The sequence below is a fragment of the Aethalodelphis obliquidens genome, unplaced genomic scaffold (genome assembly GCF_003676395.1).
Source record: "Aethalodelphis obliquidens isolate GAN/ISIS:26980383/991018 unplaced genomic scaffold, ASM367639v1 scaffold9, whole genome shotgun sequence".
Classification (NCBI taxonomy): domain Eukaryota; kingdom Metazoa; phylum Chordata; class Mammalia; order Artiodactyla; family Delphinidae; genus Aethalodelphis; species Aethalodelphis obliquidens.
The window spans coordinates 19,678,750-19,698,215 of NW_020837953.1; the positions used below are offsets into that span (position 1 = coordinate 19,678,750).

A 19,466-nucleotide genomic window follows, 5' to 3' on the forward strand; every position below is an offset into this window, starting at 1 on the left:
TTAACAGCAGCAAGTGGTTTGAAAATAAAATTTTTAAAGGTACTCTTTAAGATAGCAAAAGAATTACAATACGGCCAGAAAAAAATATTACAATATGGTTTGTAAAAAGCATGAGACATTTGTAAAGGAATTTTTAAACTTATACTGAAGAAGAAATCTATGTTAAAGAATACTTAACAGATGGAAAATACTATCATGTTCCTGGATGGAAAGGCTCAATATCATACATACAAAGGTTATTTCTTCCCAAATTATAAGTTCACTGGGATTCCAGTCAAAATACAAGTAGGGTTTTTCTGTGGAACTTGAAAAGCTGATCCTAAAATTCATATGAAAGGTCAAGGAGAAAGAATAGCCAAAACAATACTGAAGAATAACAAGGTAGGGAGACTTTTTCTGCCAGATACCCGTTTAATAAGACGTTATTGGTACACGATCAGACAGTAAGACGAAGGGAAACAGAATAGAGTATACAACACTTTTTTGGAAACTTTATCTATGCAACTGCATTGCAGATCAGCACCCAAGAACTAGCTACACTACTGGAGAGACTGTACAATGTTACAACTGCTTTGGAGGGCAATTTAACAATATTTAATAAAGTGGAAGATGTATATATCTATCCTATAACCCACCAATTCTACTCCTAGGTATACACCCTGAAGAAATCCTGCCACATGTGAACAAAGGAACAAGTGCAAGAAGGGCCATTAAAACTCTTGAAATAGTAAACAATTCATAACAACCTTAAATGTCTGTCAAAAGAGAATGAATAAATTATGATATATACGTGTAATGGAGTACTATTAGCAGTTAAACTAGAGCTAAATTTATCAACATGGATACGTTTCAAAAACAATGTTGAACAAAAAAAGCAAGATGTAGAATGATATGTTCAGTATAATACTATTTATATAAAATTTAAAAGTATGCAAATGGTTTGTACATATAAAGTATAAAACATGCATGGGGAAGGGCACAAAAGGGGATTCAGCCTTATCTGTTACCCTTTATTTCTTGAAAAAAAAAAAAAGGATCTGAAGCAAAGATGTCAAAATAACAGGATTAGCAAAGTAATACTTTGGTATACTTTGAAATTCATTTAAAAGAAAGACTAAAGCTCCATTATAAATCCTATATAGCAGTCATTTTTTAATCATCCAGATGAAATAGTCTTTTGGCATACATAGCCTCTCTCTTTGCGTCTAGGTCTGTGTATTTTTGTCTCTCATTTAGGAACCACCGTCACCTTCTCACAACTTCTTCAAAATGGGAATGAAGCTGGAAGCTGTGGACAGGAAGAACCCTCATTTCATTTGCCCAGCCACTATTGGGGAGGTGCGAGGCTCAGAGGTGCTTGTCACTTTTGATGGGTGGCGAGGGGCCTTTGACTACTGGTGCCGCTTCGACTCCCGGGACATCTTCCCTGTGGGCTGGTGTTCCTTGACTGGAGACAACCTGCAGCCGCCTGGCACTAAAGGTAAACGCTCTTAAAATTGGAACCCAAGTTGGTAAGGGAGCCTACCTACATCTCTCGTGGTCAGCATACCTTCACCAATAAACCTCACTCGTAGGCAAAGGAGGAGCAAGGACCAGCAACTTAGGTAAAAACCAATGTCTACTGAAGAGTAATCAGAAGCAGTAAGAATTTAAATGTCACGTGAAGCTAGACATGGAGTTTGGCATAAAGTAAAAATTCCTTGCTCTAAATATCTTGGCTTATTTTCAGGCAACTAGCTTCTCATCTCTCGTACTCTTACTACTAGCCTGTTTCAGAGTTTGAGTAGTATCATTCTTGAGGTGCACATTCTGGGTTTGTAGATGAGCTGGAGTAACATTGTATTATATAAAAATACTTAACAAGCACTGTAGCATAATGGAAAAAGCATGTGCTTTGAAGTCAGATAGACTTAGATTTGAGGTCCAGTTCTGCCTTTTGCCAGTTGTGTGGCTTTGGTCAGTTAGTTCACCTCTCTAAACTTCAAAATTCCTTGTCTGTAAAAGAATACCTACTTCATAAAGTTACTGTGAAGAATAAATGAGATTACATGGGTAAAATGCTTACATAATATCTGACAAATACCAAATGCTAAACAAATGTTTTTACTGTATTACTGCTGCTATTATTATAGTTATTATATATTTATTATAACTACTATATAATATGCTATATTATCATTATAATACTATTATTAAAATAACCACTACCTATGGGAGAGTATATATAAAGTACTAGAATAGTACCACAGAGTAGTTGAACAGTCAATGATATTTCTAACGATCACGATGTTGGAGATCATCCAGAATAGAGTTTGAGGTAGCTCTTTTTTTTTTTTTTTTTTTTTTGGCTGCATTGGGTCTTCATTGCTGAGTGCGGGCTTTCTCTAGTTGTGGCGAGCGGGGGCTACTCTTCGTTGTGGTACGTTGGCTTCTCATTGCAGCGGCTTCTCTTGTTGCGGACCACGGGCTCTAGGCACGTGGACTTCAGTGGTTGTGGCTCGTGAGCTCAGTAGTTGTGGCGAACGGGCTTTAGAGCGCAGGCTCAGTAGTTGTGGCGAACGGGCTCTAGAGCGCAGGCTCAGTAGTTGTGGTGCAAGGGCTTGGTTGCTCCACAGCATGTGGGATCTTCCCAGACCAGGGCTCGAACCCGTGTCCCTGCATCGGCAGGTGGATTCTTAACCACTGCGCCACCAGGGAAGCCCAAGGTAGCTCTTAATAAAGAAAATAAATAATAAGAATTTCATCCCCTCAAGTACTTGTGAGTCTGAGGGAATGGAAAGTCACCCTTCCTATTGTCTTTGGGTTTCTTTTCTAAACCTCTATCAAATTCACTCATTCAATTAGCCAGATATTTATGTAGCACCCAACTGTGAGCCAAGCTGAGGATACAGCAGTTACAAGATGAAAAACATTCATGAAGTGCTCTCATGACACTTCCATTCTAGAGGGATGAGATAGTCAATAAACATTTAAGTCAAGAAGTAAACAAGATGATTTCAGGTAGACAGTTTCTCCTAAGGAAATAAAGTATGATAAGAGTGTGACAGTAAAGGTGTGATTATGAAGAGAGTTACTTGTTTAACAGCTTTATTGAATATAATTGAAGTAAAATAAATGGCACATAAAGTATATAGTTTAAAAAGTTTTGACATATGTATATATCCATGAAACCATTACCATAATCAAGGTAATGAACATATCCATCATCCCCAAAAGTTCCCTTGTTCCTCTTTGTGGAGGGGGAGCTTTTTTAGATACAATTTTTTTTTAGGAAAAATTGTCTGAAAAGAGATATTTGAATTCAATGACAAGAAGAAGCCATCCAAGGAAAGAGAATTCCAAGCAGGCAGTTGTGACAAACCTACAAGGGTGTTGAGACACGAATGAGTTTATTATGTTTCAAGGGCAGAAAGAACACTGCTCTGACTACAGTGCACTGTGTGAGGGACAAAGCGGCAAAATCGTGTAGGACCTTGTAAGCCAGAGTGAGAATTTGGATTTTATTCTAAACATAGTGGGGAATCATTAGAGGGTACTATGTAAGGGAGTAACAAAATCTGATTTACTTTTTTAAAAAATCACTTGTACTTGTATCCAAGAATACAAAAGAAACTTACGACTCAACAATAAAAAAGATAAATAATGCAGTTGAAAAGATGGGCAGAGGACTTGAATATTTCTCCAAAGAAAATATACAAAAGGCCAATAAGGACTTGAAAAGATGCTCAGCGTCTTTAGTCATTAGGGAAATGCAAATCAAAGCCACAATGAGATACCACTTAACACCCATGGGTATGGATATAATCAAAAGACAGACAATAACAAGTGTTGGCGGGAATGTGGAGTAATTGGAACTCTCATACATTGCCGGTGAGATTGTAAAATGCTGCAGCCACTTTGAAAGCAGTTTGGAAGTTACTCAAAATGTTAAACCTGTGACCCAGCAAGTCCACTTGTGGGTATATACCCAAGAGAATATAAATCATATGCCCACACAAACATGTACCATGAACTTCATGGCAGCATTATTCATAACAGCCAAAAAGTTGAAATAGCCCAAGAGTTCATCTGATAAAAAGGTAAATAAAATGTGTTACATCCATATGAAATATTTGGCAATAAAAAAGAGTGAAGTACTGATACATGCTATAACATAGATGTACCTTAAAAACATTATGCTAAGTGAAAAAGCCAGTCACAAAAGACCACACATTTGCAGTTATATGAAATGTCCAGAATAGGCAAAAACATAGAGACAAAATACACTAGTGGTTTCTAGGGGCTTGTGGGGCGGAGGGAGGAAATGGTAAGTGGCTGCTAATGGGTATGGGGTTTCCTTGGGTGATGATGAATGTGTTCTGAGGTCAGATAGGGATGACGTTTGCACAACTCTGTGAATCTACTAAAAACACTGAACTGTGCACTTTAAAAGGGTGAATTTTATGGTATGTGAATTACGTGTCAATAAAGCTGTTACCTGAAACATCACTTGCGCTGCTTTATGGAGAATGGGTTGTGCCATGGTAACTGCAGAGGAGGAAAAGATAGGGTTGCTTGGATTAGGTTGGTGGCACTGAATGGAGAGAACTTGAGATGGGGGCAGTGTTGGGGAGAGAAGACAGACTTCCTGCCTCAGGAAAGTGCTACTCCTCTATATGCTTCCAGAAACAAGTGCCCTGGGGTCAGTGTGAGAAATCCATTGCCCTCTCTCTGCAGACTCTGTGAGATAATCTCTCTGTGGAAGTAGCAGGAAGAGAAGTGCCTTAAAAGTGATAATGGAGTCATTTTTGCTTTCTTGAGACTAAAACAGGATAAGCCTTGGTGCTCCGGGGTATATTCAGTTAGTAGGTTGATTTTCTTACTTTCTTGCTTAAAGAACTCTATTTTAACTGGTAAATCTCCTAGGGCAATTGGGCAGTTCTCAAAAGCCAGAGGAGCTTGAGAATCTTTGTGTTCAGAAATTACTGGACACGTATTTGCTTCTGACTGCACGCTATGCTGATAAGAAATACGGCACACCATGTGGCTGACGATTGCAGAGGTGTTTGCTGGCTCTTTCCTTCTCTTCAGTGTATCTCTGGAGATCTTAGATTTTTAACAGAAGGACCAGGCTTAGAAGGTAGGAGGTTCTTCCAGTTGGCATTTCCAGACCAGGTCCTTCGGTCATCATTCCAGCAGCTGGGTTGTTTCCTGCAACAACTCCCTCCTCGCACACCTCATACCCTCAGTAGAGCTTATAATGTAGCTTTCAGTAATAGAACTTGGGCCATCTCAGTGTCCTGGCTAAGAAGCAAGTGATACAACGTGGAAAAAATGTGATTACTCAATTCATTTCACAAAACAAGATGTTCTCTATGTGTAAGCCTGTTCTCTTTCTAATCATACTATCTCTTTCCTTTCTACCTTCTGGTCATTAGTGTGCAAATGTTAAAAAATTCAAGTCTTACACGATTGTTTCTTGCCCACAGTAAGTAGGAAAAATTCCAATATTCATTTGACGTTCTTTTACACACATTATTTCTTTTTATCTTCTGCTAAATCTGAACTAGGTATTATTTTCAGATACATTTTATTTATGAGAAAAGCAAAGTTCAAAAGATTAAGTGACTTGGTTCTATTGATAGCTGAGTCTAGAGGGAGAGGCCATGGAGATCTTTTAGTAGGGCCATCACTTTGAGCCATATTACCTTCACACATCTTCCTGTATACTCTCCCCATTCTCCTTTGGGCTCTCTTCAAAGCTTCATTTGAGACCCTGGGTTTTGGCGTCCAGATCCTGATATGAAATAGGAAAGAAGCAGTGTAGCGTAACATCAGAGAATTGAAATGAAGCCTAGCCCCAGCTAGGGCACAAGCTTGTTTTATGTCTTTGAGCCAGTCATTCCTTGTCTTTGAGCAAGTCATCTAGTTTGAACTAGATGATCCTTGAGGGTCCTTCCACCCCTGCATAGTGTACAGGTTCCTGACCTTGAGGATAGGTAACAGGTGACTCCTATGACTGTCTTCTACTTGATTCCAGATCCATCAGCTCACCTCCCACCTAACTCTGCACTCCACCCACATAGGGCTCTGCCTCTCTAAGGGGACTCTGCATGCTAGCTGTTTCTCCTTTGTTAAGCCAGTAGGAATCCTTTTTTAGGTCCTAAACTCCTGGGCCAAGCCACTTCTGATGAGCAGCAAACGCCAAGCTTGCAACTAATCCAGGGTACTGGTTATAAAAGGCTGAAGGTTTTTTTTTAGCTGATCACTTTTTTTGTGTGTGACTTAAAATAAAACTAAAACAGAGGCAAGCTTTACTTTTTAAAATTAAAAAACCAAATAAAGAGTTCAGTCCACTTGGCATGACTATAATGTTAATTAGGCATTTAATAATCTACTAAACTGCCCCCTCCTTTGCTCTGAGTTCAGGTGGGCAAGACAGTTTCAGATTATAGCTTAGCTTCCTGTGTAATGAGATCCAAGCTATTTCATTTTTTTTTAATACGTATTTATGTATTGGTTGTGCTGGGTCTTAGCTGGGGCACGTGGGATCTTCCTTGTGGCATGCAAACTCTTAGTTGCAGCATGCACCTGGGATCTGGTTCCCCAACCAGTGATCGAACCCTGCATTGGGAACGTGGAGTCTTACCCACTGGACCACCAGGGAAGTCCCTGTATTTTTATTATGTGTTAATATATTATTATTCTGGATTATACATCAGTCTCTTTTGTCTTCACATAGTGTGAATTTGGTCTGGCTGCTCTCTATGCTGTTGCAAATATGATGGTCCAGTAGCGGTACAGCCCTTGAGCACACCTGTTGGAGTAAATGGTCAGCCAGGCTTCCTTTACCCTTTCAGTCTACCCTTTCTACCTGCAGCATCATACGAAGAGAAAATTTTCAAAATCTGACTTACTGCTGTGGCTGAAATGCTGGAGAGTACTCTCTCTAACCTGGAGAGTAAGAATTTGATACTTAAAAACAAAACTCAGAATATCTCTTCCATTTTTTTTTTCTGTGAAACTTTTTTTTTTTTTTTTTTGTGATACGCAGACCTCTTACTGCTGTGGCCTCCTCCTTTGCGGAGCACAGGTTCCGCACGTGCAGGCTCTGGACGCGCAGGCTCAGTGGCCATGGCTCACGGGCACAGCCGCTCCGCGGCATGTGGGATCTTCCCGGATCGGGGCACGAACCTGCGTCCCCTGCATCGGCAGGTGGACTCTCAACCACTGCGCCACCAGGGAAGCCCCTTCTGTGAAACATTTTTAAAAGTGTGTCCCATACTTTATGGATGGATGGTCTCTTTCTGTTAGAAAACTACATAGGAAACTATACTGTAATCACTTTGGAATTCTGGGTCAGAAAGAGGGTTGGTTAAATTGTAATCCTAAACTATGCAAGGAAAAACTAGGTAGAGGCAAGAATAACACAACTAAGGCTGTCACGAAGTCAACTAATGGGCTGATTTTCTTCAGCCAGCCATCAGTTCATTCAAGTTCTAAATATAAAGTCATGACTAAGTGCTAGTCATTGGATCGATTGATAGGAATTTTGCCTTTAGAGTTTATAGTTTTGTGAGCATATAGACCAATGGAGAATTATGACTTTGCAGTAATAAAGTACAGAAGGGCCCCTAACCTAGATTGGAGGATTAGAAGTTGAAGGTCAGGGAAGGCTTTCAAATGAAGTGACATCTAAGCTGAAATATGAAGGATGGGGAGGTTGAGAAAAGAGTTGTAGCTAGCAGTGGGGAAGATGAGTGGAAGCCCAAGATTTTTTATAAACTGTGATTGAGGACCTCAAAAATGTTTAAATGACTAGATTGTAGGGTGTAAGGAGAGGAGTAGAAAGAAATAAAGCTGGAAAGGAAGGCACAGGAAATATACAGCTTCCCTTATAGACCATTTTAAGGATCTGAGTCTTTTCCTTAAGAGGAGTAAGAGCCATTGAATGGGACTTAATCAGTAGAGTTACAGGTTAGATTTGTGTTTTAGAAGAACCATTCTGATAGCAATAAAAGGCTGGGTGGCTTCCTGAAGCTGGAGTCAGAGGTGTCAGTTAATAAGCTGTTATTATATTTCAGGTGAGAGGGAGAATTGAGGCAGAGACATTGTGGTGATAAGATAAGATGGGGGGCATGGAGTATTCTTTGAATAAAGAAGCTAAAATATGAGTTCTTAAAGTTTATTTTAACACCTATCACAACTATTTTATTTATTTAACAAAGTTACCACTGCAACCTGTAAAATAATACTGGTTTTTCAGTATAAGGATTAATGAGGGAGCTAAAATTCTTCTTTCTACCATGTCTAGAAAGTTAGGATTCACTTCTGCTTGGAGTCCTCGTTAAGTGGAACTAATTTATTAACTTCATCTTTATATCCCCAGCACTTGGTACATAGGTGTTTATTCAATAATATCTGTTGAGTAAAATAGATCATGCTGTATTTTCTGATTCCATTTCTGTTCATCATCATCTAAAGCCATTATTCACTCAGGTACAAAAGTGAGAGTGCTACTACAATTTTAACAGCAGACTGAAATTTATTTAAACTAATGTTTCTGTTTCTTAAATCTTGGAAACCTTGTGGCCAAAAATAAAAGTGTCAGAGGGCTCCCATCGCCAGAAAGGTATATCTTCGAACCCATATTCACTCACGTCTCTGTCACAAAACACATGTACACCTGGACTACCCCCTGCTCTTCCACCCAACTTCTTTTTCTGCTAAGCCACACAAGCAGGAGAATGTCCTCTCTGCAGGAAGCTTCTGGCGGCCAGTATACCCTCTCCTCTCCTGAGAAGCTGTGTACTAACCATGTCAGAAAAGGCGGGGGGGTGGGGGGCGGTGTTTGTTAATAAGTGAAACAAATTCTTTGGTGCCCTTCATGAGGACAGCCACTTGGCTATTTGACAGTTTTTCCTTTTACCCTCTCAGACATACTAGTTCCAGGCCTTGCCTTCATTTAATATACCATTCCCTCCCTACACACATACACACACACACACACACACACACACACACACACACACACACACACACACACACACACTCTCTCTCTCTCTCTCTCTCTCTCTCTCTCTCTCTCTCTCTCTCTCCCTCTGTCATTATTCTAGCTTCGGCCTTGTATTCTAATCACATTTAGAAACTCTGGCCTTTATTCATCCATCTACCCAACAATTGTAGAGCAGCCCCATATTAGCAGTGCTAGGTTCAGTGGAGATTTTAGAGAAGTACCTACTTCCCAGGTTGATTGAGTGACTGAAATGAGAAAGTGGGTGTGCAAATGCGTAGAGCCATATAGCGCAGAGTAGATGCCCCCTTTCTGTTAGTTCTATCTGAATTTAGATGTCTAGACATCCCAAGAAAAGGGAACTGCACAGAGAGACACTTAAGTGCTCTATTTTGGTCAGGAAAAATATTTATGAGATGAGGTTTGTATGGTGAACTAGTACTCCCATGACTGCTTTTCTCTTGATTGTATGCTGATGGTACATAGCTAGAAATGGGAATATGAAGAAATGAAATGAGTGGCACTACATTATGAAGCAGGCGATCTGGGTTCTCTCACTGATTCTAATTATATCTGCTTAAGGGACAGTAAAACCCCATGTCTCTCTTCCAGCTTCCTTAAGCTGCCCCTTGGCTCTGCCCAGTTCTCTCTCCTGCCTTCACCAACCACAGATGCCTGAGAGTGGTAGCAATTTTCTGGCACATATAATGAAACAACTGGCATCTCTCAAACTCCTGGAAATAGTGAGATGTGATGTAGGCAGTTCATAAATTTGACCACACCTGCTGTTTTCTTGGGAATACTTAGACCCATGTAGTTTTCTTTGGCAAAAAGCTTTTATTAACACCTGCTGTGTGCCAGCATCAATATATATCAACTTGCAAAATGCCCTATTTTAAATAAGTGTAGGTGGTTCTCAATAAAATCACATTGGAAACCAGTAGTGGAAACTCCTTGTGTAACATTTTTCCCCTTAATTCGCTAGATGGTCTTTTAAGGAGATACTACAGTTATAAATAAGAATTTCTGAATCTCGATTATGACTTCCTAGGAGACAAACAAAACGTAAACATTCATGTATATCAGGAAGATGAGGGGAACTGGGCAAACTCGTAGAGCAGAGAAGAACAGAAGATTATGCGGTGATATGGCAAGAAGGCAGGAGTTTAACTGTAGCTTTTTAGATAGATAGTCTTTTGCTGAGGAAGGCTGGAGTGTATTCATTTGACTGTATGGCTGACCGGCAGGTGCTTCATCACAATGTGCTTTTATGCCACCTATCCAAGTGGCCTAGACTTGACCAGACACGTTAGCAGACCATCTTCTGAGAATGTGTAGCCCTCCACTTGCTGAAATTGTTCCTGAATCCTCTTACCTATTGCCCCAGCCACTCCCTTGAGTTTTAGTAATATGAGGTTTTTGAAGGTGGCTCTGGTCCTATCATGCATGATTTTCTTATCCTTCTGTTTTTCCCACTCTCTACAGATTTATCAGCCTGAGAAGTCCCCAGGAAAACATGAGATGTCTTTATAGTTGCAGAGGTCCTCTATCCATGTTGTGGGAGTAAGAGTCAGGAGGGAAAGAAGGAGCTAGATATGGGGAACTGAATGTGTTAACTCAGCTAGATAGGAGCAGGAGGCAACCCATGCTTTATTACGTGAACTGGAATTTAGAGCAGTGGAGTTTCAGCCTGGGCATCAGCCCAGCTGGCAATACATAGCTGAACCCAGCCAAGTTGAGCAAAGCTAATAAGGAACACATCCTCTAAATTACTATGCCAAGACCAAGGATACACTGCTGTGAATGGAAACAAGATCCCAGTCCAGGAAACTGATAAATCAAATGGATTTCCCCCTGTTCTTTTTTTCTTTTCCATTGTTCATGTTCTATGTCATGTAGACACACACACACACACACAAGCTGGACTTATATTTTATGAATCAGTTTCTAACTCCATATGCTGTGTTGTTGCTGCAGAGAGGAAAGATCTGATAATGAATTCTTTGGGGGCAGTTAAGACTCCTAACTAAGGATTACTGGAGACATAGAAGTCCTCAGTTCCCTGATGCCCTTCATTATTATAACTAGGCATGTTTAGTTCTTTATCTTTTCCTTTATTTGGGGATACTCTCTTGTTTATTGGTTTCAGAGTAACATAGTGGAAAAAGCATGGACTTTGTAGACTGAAAAATCTAGATTCAAATCCTAGCTTTAGCTGTGTGTCCTTTTGCAAGTCTTTTAACCTCTATGAGTTCAGTTTCTCCATCCTTAAAATAACCAAATATAATGGTTGTCTTAGGAAGAGATGAGGCACTTTTGTGATTCTTTGAGTTGCAAACTGAAGTAGCCACGTTTTTCATGGAACATCATCTTTACTTCAAAGAACAACTGACTCCAATATTTGGCAGACACTCTCTCCAAAATTAAGTGAGACAGTCACTTCAAGAAAGACAGCCTGGGACTTCCCTGGTGGTCCAATGGTTGAGAATCCGTCTTGCAATTCAGGGATGCCGGTTCAATCCCTGGTCGGGGAACTAATCCCACATGCCATGGGGCAACTAAGCCCACACGCCACAACTATTGAGTTCGCGCACCTAAGCTAGAGAGCCCACATGCTCTGGAGCCCATGCGCCACAACTAGGGAGAGGCCCAAACACTGCAACAAAGAGCCTGCATGCCGCAACTAAGACCTGACACAGCCAGAAAATACATATATATATAAAAGACAACATATAAGCATTTGCTGTAAATGATAAATTTAAACTTACAAGTGAGTATTAGAATTTTGGAAAACTTGTATCCACCAACATGAGCTTAACATCTTCCCAATATGTAAAGAATTCAGAGTCATTCTTTACCATGTCCTCTCCCATCTAGAAGTGACTTTGGTTAAGATTCAGCTAGTTGCCTTAGTGTTAAATATGAGATGTCAGGAAAGTAAAAAGTCATAGGATCCTAGAATCTCAGGGTTAGAGGAAACCTCAGAAGTCCTCAAATTCAACCTCCCACCTAATTCCCTGAGAGCATCCCCTGTAAATACTCATCTATCCCTTACTTGAATTCTTCCAGAGACAGGGAGACTATGTACCCTCCCAAAGGAGCATATTCCTTCCATTTGCGATAGCTCTAATGGCTAAAAGTGTTCTTTTTTTTTTTTTATTTTGAGGTGAAATCTGCTTTCCCCCAGTATCTATCTGTTGGCTCTAATTCTGTTTCTTGTTTCACTTGAAACCTTTTCAGAGGACTCTTGATACTCTTGTTCCTCCAGGTCTTTTTTCTTCAGGTATTTCTGAGATGGTATAGTTTCTAAGGTCCTCATCATCTTGGACTCTCTTCTTGATCCACTTTGGTTGACAGTGTTGTTCCTAGAGCGAGCTCCACACGTTGGGAATGGTCCAGCTAGTGCAGAATACAGTGGCACTCTCGCTTCCCTTAAAAGGGAACTATACTGTGACCTAACTTGTTAAAGATAAGGGATTGCATTTTTTTTAATTTTTATATTCTCACATGGTCACAGTAGATGTTTAATGTTACCCCTTACCTAGTCTCAGCACAAATTGAACCAAACTTCAGGACATAATGGCCATGTTAGGTAAGGGGATTTTCTAGTAAATCTTTTTTTTTTTTTTGTACTGAGGGGTAAGGTGGTAATTCAAAAGATTTAGAAAGTGCTTTTACAATTATCTTTTATGACAGTACCCAAGTTGTGATAAACCAAGTATTTCCCTCAGTAAAAGTTTTCATCAGATAGGAGGATTCCTCTTTCATCTCCATAATAATTTTTCTTCATTCAAATCAGTAAGGGACTTTACTGGCGGTCCAGAGGCTGGGACTCCATGCTTCCACTTGCAGGGACCATGGGTTCAGTCCCCCTGGTCGGGGAACTAAGATCCTGCATGCCATGCAGCACAGCCAAAAAATTAAATTAAATTAAATTAAATTAAGTTTTAAAAAAATCAGTAAGAATCATATAGTATCTGCTCTGTAGAAACATGGAAGCCTGCCTTAGAGCTGAATTCACTCATGTACATGTGGTCAATATTCACAGTATACTGTATAGCCAGAATTATTTAGAACTTTCCATGGAAAAGAATGTAGGTCACACCTACTGTATAGCACAGGGAACTCTACTCAATATTCTTTAATAACCTAAATGGGGAAAGAATCTGAAAAAGAATGGATATGTGTCTGTGTGTGGCTGAATTGCTTTGCTGTACACCTGAAACTAACACAGCATTGTGAATCAACTATACTCCAATATAAAATTTTAGAATTTTTAAAGATTGGATTTAAATCGTAATCTCAATTGTAAATTTTCTACAAAAAAAAAGGAATATAGGTCACAAAAATATATAACCTTTTTTGAATCTGCTATTTAGTAATATGTTAAACTAATTACTTTTTATAATGTTTTTTAGAAGGATGTTTAATGAGCACCATCTTAATAAGGAAGGAAGTTAGGGACTTCCCTGGTGGTCCAGTGGTTAAGAATCCGTCTTCCAATGCAGGAGATGTGGGTTCGATCCCTGGTCAGGGAACTAATATCCCACGTGCTGAGGGGCAACTAAGTCCACGCGCTGCAACTACAGAGCTCACGCGCTCTAGAGCCCGCGCACCACAGCTAGAGAGAAGCCCACGCACTGCAAGGAAAGAGCCAGCATGCGGCAACTAAGACCAAACACAAACAAAAATAAATAAATAAATATTTTTGAACAAAAGAGAGAGGAAACCCATACAAGGTCTCAAATACAGCAGACACTTTGATACATTATCTTAGTAAATCTCGCAAACCCACTGTGGGGTTTATAGTATTTAACTTTGTTTTACATATGAAGAGACTGAGGTTCAGGAAGTTTCCCAGGAGGAATAAGAACTAAAATTTGTTCAGTCCCTAGGTCATATCAGACCAGTGCTTATCACATCCATATCCTCAAACTTTATCTCAGTTAAACCTCACAATAACTCATAGCTCAAGAGAGGTTGAGTGATTTGCAAGGTTTTGAACCTAATGGTTTCTGACTTCAAAGTCCTTTTCTTTCTATTATACCACACTTCACTTCTCTATGCCTCAAAGGACGTTTAGAGATAACCAGTAGGTAAATAAGTCTGAGATAATTGTGAATAAGATTGAATGAGTTAATGAATGTTAAGGTACTTTGAGAATTTTAAAGTGAGATTCTCAGGTGAAGGGTTTCCATCAGTGATTTTGGAAAAGCATAATGAAATCTACCTGAAACTCCAGGGTGCTTTACCCCAGCAACTGGGGATTTGGATGAGTTTGAAATGTGTGTTGGGAGTAGAATGAGAAAGATCAAGAGTGGGAAATAGATCCTTTAAAGCACCAATAACTAGTTACTGTACATCTGGACAAGAAAAGTCAGTTTTCTAGTCTAGTCACTGCCAGCTGTTCAGTCATAGAAAATGAAATACAATAGTTCTCACAGGAGAAGTCATTCATAATTGAGTGGAACCACCTGTATATATAGTTGTTCAGTCAACTGTGCCAGTTGAGGTATTCCTAGGAAATTTAACCTTCATGGAATAAAAGGGATTGGAAAAGTCATCTAAGGGCACTGGTAGGACCCCTCCCCCCACCACCACCAAGGGTAGTTGGAGTACCTGCAGTTTCTCTGTCCTTTCTTTCTACTGCTGGTATAGTGACTGCTAGTCTGGCTTTCTGCTTTATACGGGCCTGGAAGCCTATTTGGATGGGGGCTTGTGGTGCCTGTCTGGTCACTTGTGCTTTTTAGTGACAATGTATCACCACATCTTTTTTTTTTCTTTTTTCTCATATTTATGTGTGTTTTTGTTTTCAAAATTATGTTAACATATCTCAAATAAAATAACATTCTTTACTAACTTGGCGGAAGCTAATCCCCAACCCCATCAAAACAAATAAAAACTGTTGATTTTATTTTCCACATTAACATAATTGGATTTTTTTTTAATCTTTCCCAGTAATATCTGTTGGCCTACACCTGGCTTTCCGTGAAATATATGATGCCAAAAGTTGAGAATTCAGTAAGTTCATTCAAAAATACTTACTGAGTTTCTAATGTGTGGTTGGCCAGTATGCTAGGTACAACAGGGAGTATAATTTTATTAGAGGAGATGAGATATAGATAAATAAAATATAAGGTAGAAGCAGTTGCTCATTTGACTTTCTTCTACATCCTGCTTATTTTTTAGAACCATAGAATTCTCATAAAACTTTCAAAATGGAAGGACCTTTTTAGAGATCTGCTAGCTGTGTGACTTAGAACAAGTGATGTAACCTCTCTTAGCCTTAGTTTCTTCATCTGTGCGTTGGAGGCAATAATAATTCCTACACACATGGTTGTTGTAAGGAGTTAAATGAGTTTGTATATTAGAACAACAGCTAGCACATACTAAGCTCTCAAGAAATGTACGTCATTTTATAGTCTAAAGCTGTTATTTTATAAATTAAGACATTGAGACCCAGGAAGAGTAAGTCACTTCATCAAGTTTTATTTGGGTTAGCTATCAGATATGTTATTTGTATGATGATAAGTAAGGTGAATTTTTCATTGGTAATATTTACAAGTTTTAAGTTTTTGTGTATTATAAAAACAGATGCTTATAAAATTGTTGTCAAAAATAGAATGAAATATTTAAGAGTTACCCGGAAGTAAAGTTCAAAATAATACCATACAAATTGAATAGGGGAAAAAGAGGGAAGACTGGGGAAGGCTTCTTGGGATTTGTGTCATTTGCTGAAGGATGCCTAGAATTGTTAGCCTACTAGAGATGCAATAGAAAAGGGCATTCCAGGTGGACTAACATGTACAAGGCACAAGCTAAGAAAAGAAAATTCTGAAAATTGAAACACAGGATGTATGGTGGAAAACTAAAATCAGATGACGTAAGTTAATAAGCAGGGCCTGTTCAGAGGGACTTAACCCAGAAAGTTAGAAGAGACCATTGAAGGGTTTTAACCAAAGGAGTGACCTGATCGTATTTGTGTTTTAGACAAACCTTTATGACCTGTTAGATAAGGGATAGAGATAATGGTGGGTGGGGGTATATTAGAGGCAAGGAGACCAGTTAGTTGGCCATTTCAGTGATCAAGGCAAGAGATGATGAGGATCTGACTTAAGGTAGTGGCAGGTGGGGCTGGAGTGAAAGAAATGAATTTGAGACATTCAGAGGACAATTCTCTGGGAAAAGGCATTTTCTTTTCTGAGCTACAGTCCTTTATGCTTTTAGTGTTAGAGAATCTTAGAACTGCAAACAGACTAAAATGCTAGGGAGATGCTAAGGAAACCATGAATTTGATGTCAAACTAGAATAAACTAAATGGAATAAATGCAGAGTTGGAGATAGACTGTATTGTCAGCAGAATGTGCCATATCTAAGCATAGGCAGGTATAAAAACCAGGAAACTAAATCTGAAATCAGTCAACACAGTTGCAAATCAAGAAGACCAGTTGTCCAGATGAATTTGTGATGAAAGATACACTTTCTCCTAACCTTAAACGGCACAGTACCCTGAGCCAGAGTCTGACAGGCTAACTTGATTTCTAGATCAAGCACTGTTTATTTCAAGGGCTGAAATAACTACTGCACATCCATTATTTTAATTAATATATACTTACCTTTTGTATACTTAGGCATATTGCACGTTGCCAATTTTGGAGCAGAATTGAAGGTTCTCAGAGTGATTAAAAACTAGCAAGTGAAGAAATAGGCATTTCTTTTTTTTTAAATGTTGCTCAAATTTTTCTTTAATAAAGAAAAATCAAAGGAATTATTTAACAAATATGATCAAATGACAAAGATGATTTGTTTAGGAACCCTAAGGGTAGCAGAGATGTATGTTAAGAGAGTACCACCATAAATATATATATATATATATATATATATATATATATATATATATATATATTCTATGACTAGAAAATGTTTCAAGAGAAAAATATTAATTCTAATTCAGTAAGAAAAGTTTCATATTTCTTTTATCACAGAGACTGTAAACTAGGTTAAAAGGCTAGAAATTGCTACTCACGTGTGGAACCCCTATCACAGCTGGTCCCAGATACTGCCCACATTACCCCCTGTGAAATGGAAAGCATCAGAGTAGTTTCATACTAATTATTAGCATGAGAGGGATGAGCAAAATGTGGGGAGGGGGAGACAGGACACTGACCTGTCCACACTCTTTAGCGACTCAAGTGGGCTCATTTTGGTCTTAGGACAGGATTCCCATTGGCTGTATCTTCTACTAGAACAGTGATTTAGGGTCCACAACAAACAGGATCAGAAACATCGTTCTGCCTTAGGTACCCCTTGGCACTTTCCTCTTCCCCTTTCTCTTTCTAACCCTCCTCAATCTATTCTGCACTTCTGCCTCCCACAGAGCAGCAGAAAGGGGAAAAGGCTCTAATGTTTGTAGGCCACTATGTGGCCAGCACCATAGTGGTCCCACCATATTGTTATTTCGTGTAATCTTGACAGTAACACATTAGGTAAGTACTATTATCTGTTTTACAAATGAAGAAACTACACTGCAAAGAAATGAAGTAACTTCCTCAGACTCACACATTATGTTCAAATGTCCATGGTTCCAGCTCTAGATTAGCCATTAACTTCCTGAAAGATCATAAGCAAGTATTTTTTCCCTATAATCTTTAGTTTCTCCATCTGTCCAAAAAAGGAGATTAAACTAGATGATATGTAAGCTCCCTTCCAGCTCTTAATATATTAAGATTCTGTTTGGGGCAAATTATCCAGTTAGTTACTGGAAAAGGCATAAGAGGTTAGTGTCTATTTGTTCATAAAATTGCTATTGTTACTGGACCTAGTCAGTTAATCTGAATTTCCCACCTTCCCCGTTTCCTTTGCCATTGTTAGTAATTTGTATATTTTATTCTGATTTTCATTCTTTACAAATAATTCTTTGAAATACAGTTTAATTACACTATATGTTAAATTTTATATTGTTTGTCACTTAACATTATATCATCTGCCCTGTTCCACAGTCTTATGGCCATCATTTTTAGTGATTACATAATTTGGTTGAATGGATACACAGTTGTTTGCCTAATTATTCCCCTAGTTTGATAGTCCAAAATTCTCTTACAGTAGTGCTATGAAAAAAATATTTAAGCATTTTTCAATTCTGAAGAACATATCCTTAAGATAGGTTCCCAGAAATACAAGTCAAAGAAATTGAATACTTCTAAGGATCTTGGCTGCACAGAGCCAAATCTGCTCATTTTTAAAATATACATTTGTGTGTTCAACCAAGAACCTTCTGCTTAAAACCAACCAGAAAACAGCATCAGAATGACTTTTTTTTTCTTCCAGCATGTATTTGGATAGGAAACCCAGAGCCAAGGAGCTAAGAGATCATCATTTTTATATACCAATTACAATGTTCCTACAATAGAAGTTGTTGCAAACCAGAAAAAAGTAGGTAAAATATTTTGCCACTTTTCTACCATTCCACGTGTGTGCTGCCTTTTGGAAATAGGCTTTACTCAGAGTTGACTACGGAACTTGAAGTATTCCCTGGGGAAGGGAATGCACATAGTAGTCCAAAGCCTGTGCCAGAAACTTTGGGGACTATGTGGAATGTAGATTAGCCTGTTCTTGGAGTTTTTAACCCTGCTAGGGAATTTAGACATGAACCACTAAAAAAGCAATCTAAGCAAACCAAAATTCTAGAATCAAATGCCAGATTATGGGTTACATTCATTCACTCAGTTAAGATTTATTGAGCACCTACCATGTATAAAGGAAAATTCTAGGAGGTGGAGATAACAGCATTGTCATTTTACGCTAGTTGGGAGAGACAGAAAATAATCAGGTAAGCAGTGATAATTGCTCTGTGGAAAAAGAGGGAAATGGAAAGTGCCAGGGGTTGGGGCATGGGAGGCAGGGGGTAAGTGGAGGTATTATTTTATACAGAGTGATCAGGAAAAGCATTGCTGAAAGGTACCATGGTACCATATGGATATCTGAGAAAAAGAAGTTCTTTCCTAGCAAAGGGAGATGCAAGTTTAAGTGCACAAAACCAATAGAGTGTTTAGTGCGGCAGTTCTGCAACTGTGGTCCTTGGATCGCATCCCCAAGACACTTTCACAGGATCAAACAGTTTTCATAGTAATAATACTGATTCTATTTGTCTTTTTCCCTGGGTGTTTGTTTACATTGGTGGTATAAAACCAATGGTGTGTAAAACTGCTGGCAACTTGGTACAAATCAAAGCAATGACACTAAACTGTAGTAACAGTAATATCTTTCACTGGCATACATTGCCGGGGAAAAAAAGAAGCCAGGTTCGCTTAAGATGTCCTTGATAGGGCTTCCCTGGTGGCGCAGTGGTTGAGAGTCCGCCTGCAGATGCAGGGGACGCGGGTTCGTGCCCCGGTCCAGGAGGATCCCACATGCCGCGGAGCGGCTAGGTCCGTGAGCCGTGGCCGCTGGGCCTGCGCGTCCAGAGCCTGTGCTT

The 19,466-nt window shown here is 39.2% G+C and overlaps 1 protein-coding gene across 12 annotated transcripts in view; it reads left to right on the top strand.

Moving 5' to 3' along the window:
• Positions 1-19,466, top strand: part of SCMH1 (Scm polycomb group protein homolog 1) — a 187,766-nt gene that overhangs the window by 110,008 nt on the left and 58,292 nt on the right. For all 12 annotated transcript variants that reach the window (XM_027108916.1, XM_027108924.1, XM_027108927.1 and 9 more), the window contains one exon: positions 1,237-1,480. In XM_027108916.1, coding sequence (XP_026964717.1) covers positions 1,237-1,480 — 244 coding nt within the window. The remainder of the gene's footprint in view (positions 1-1,236; positions 1,481-19,466) is intronic.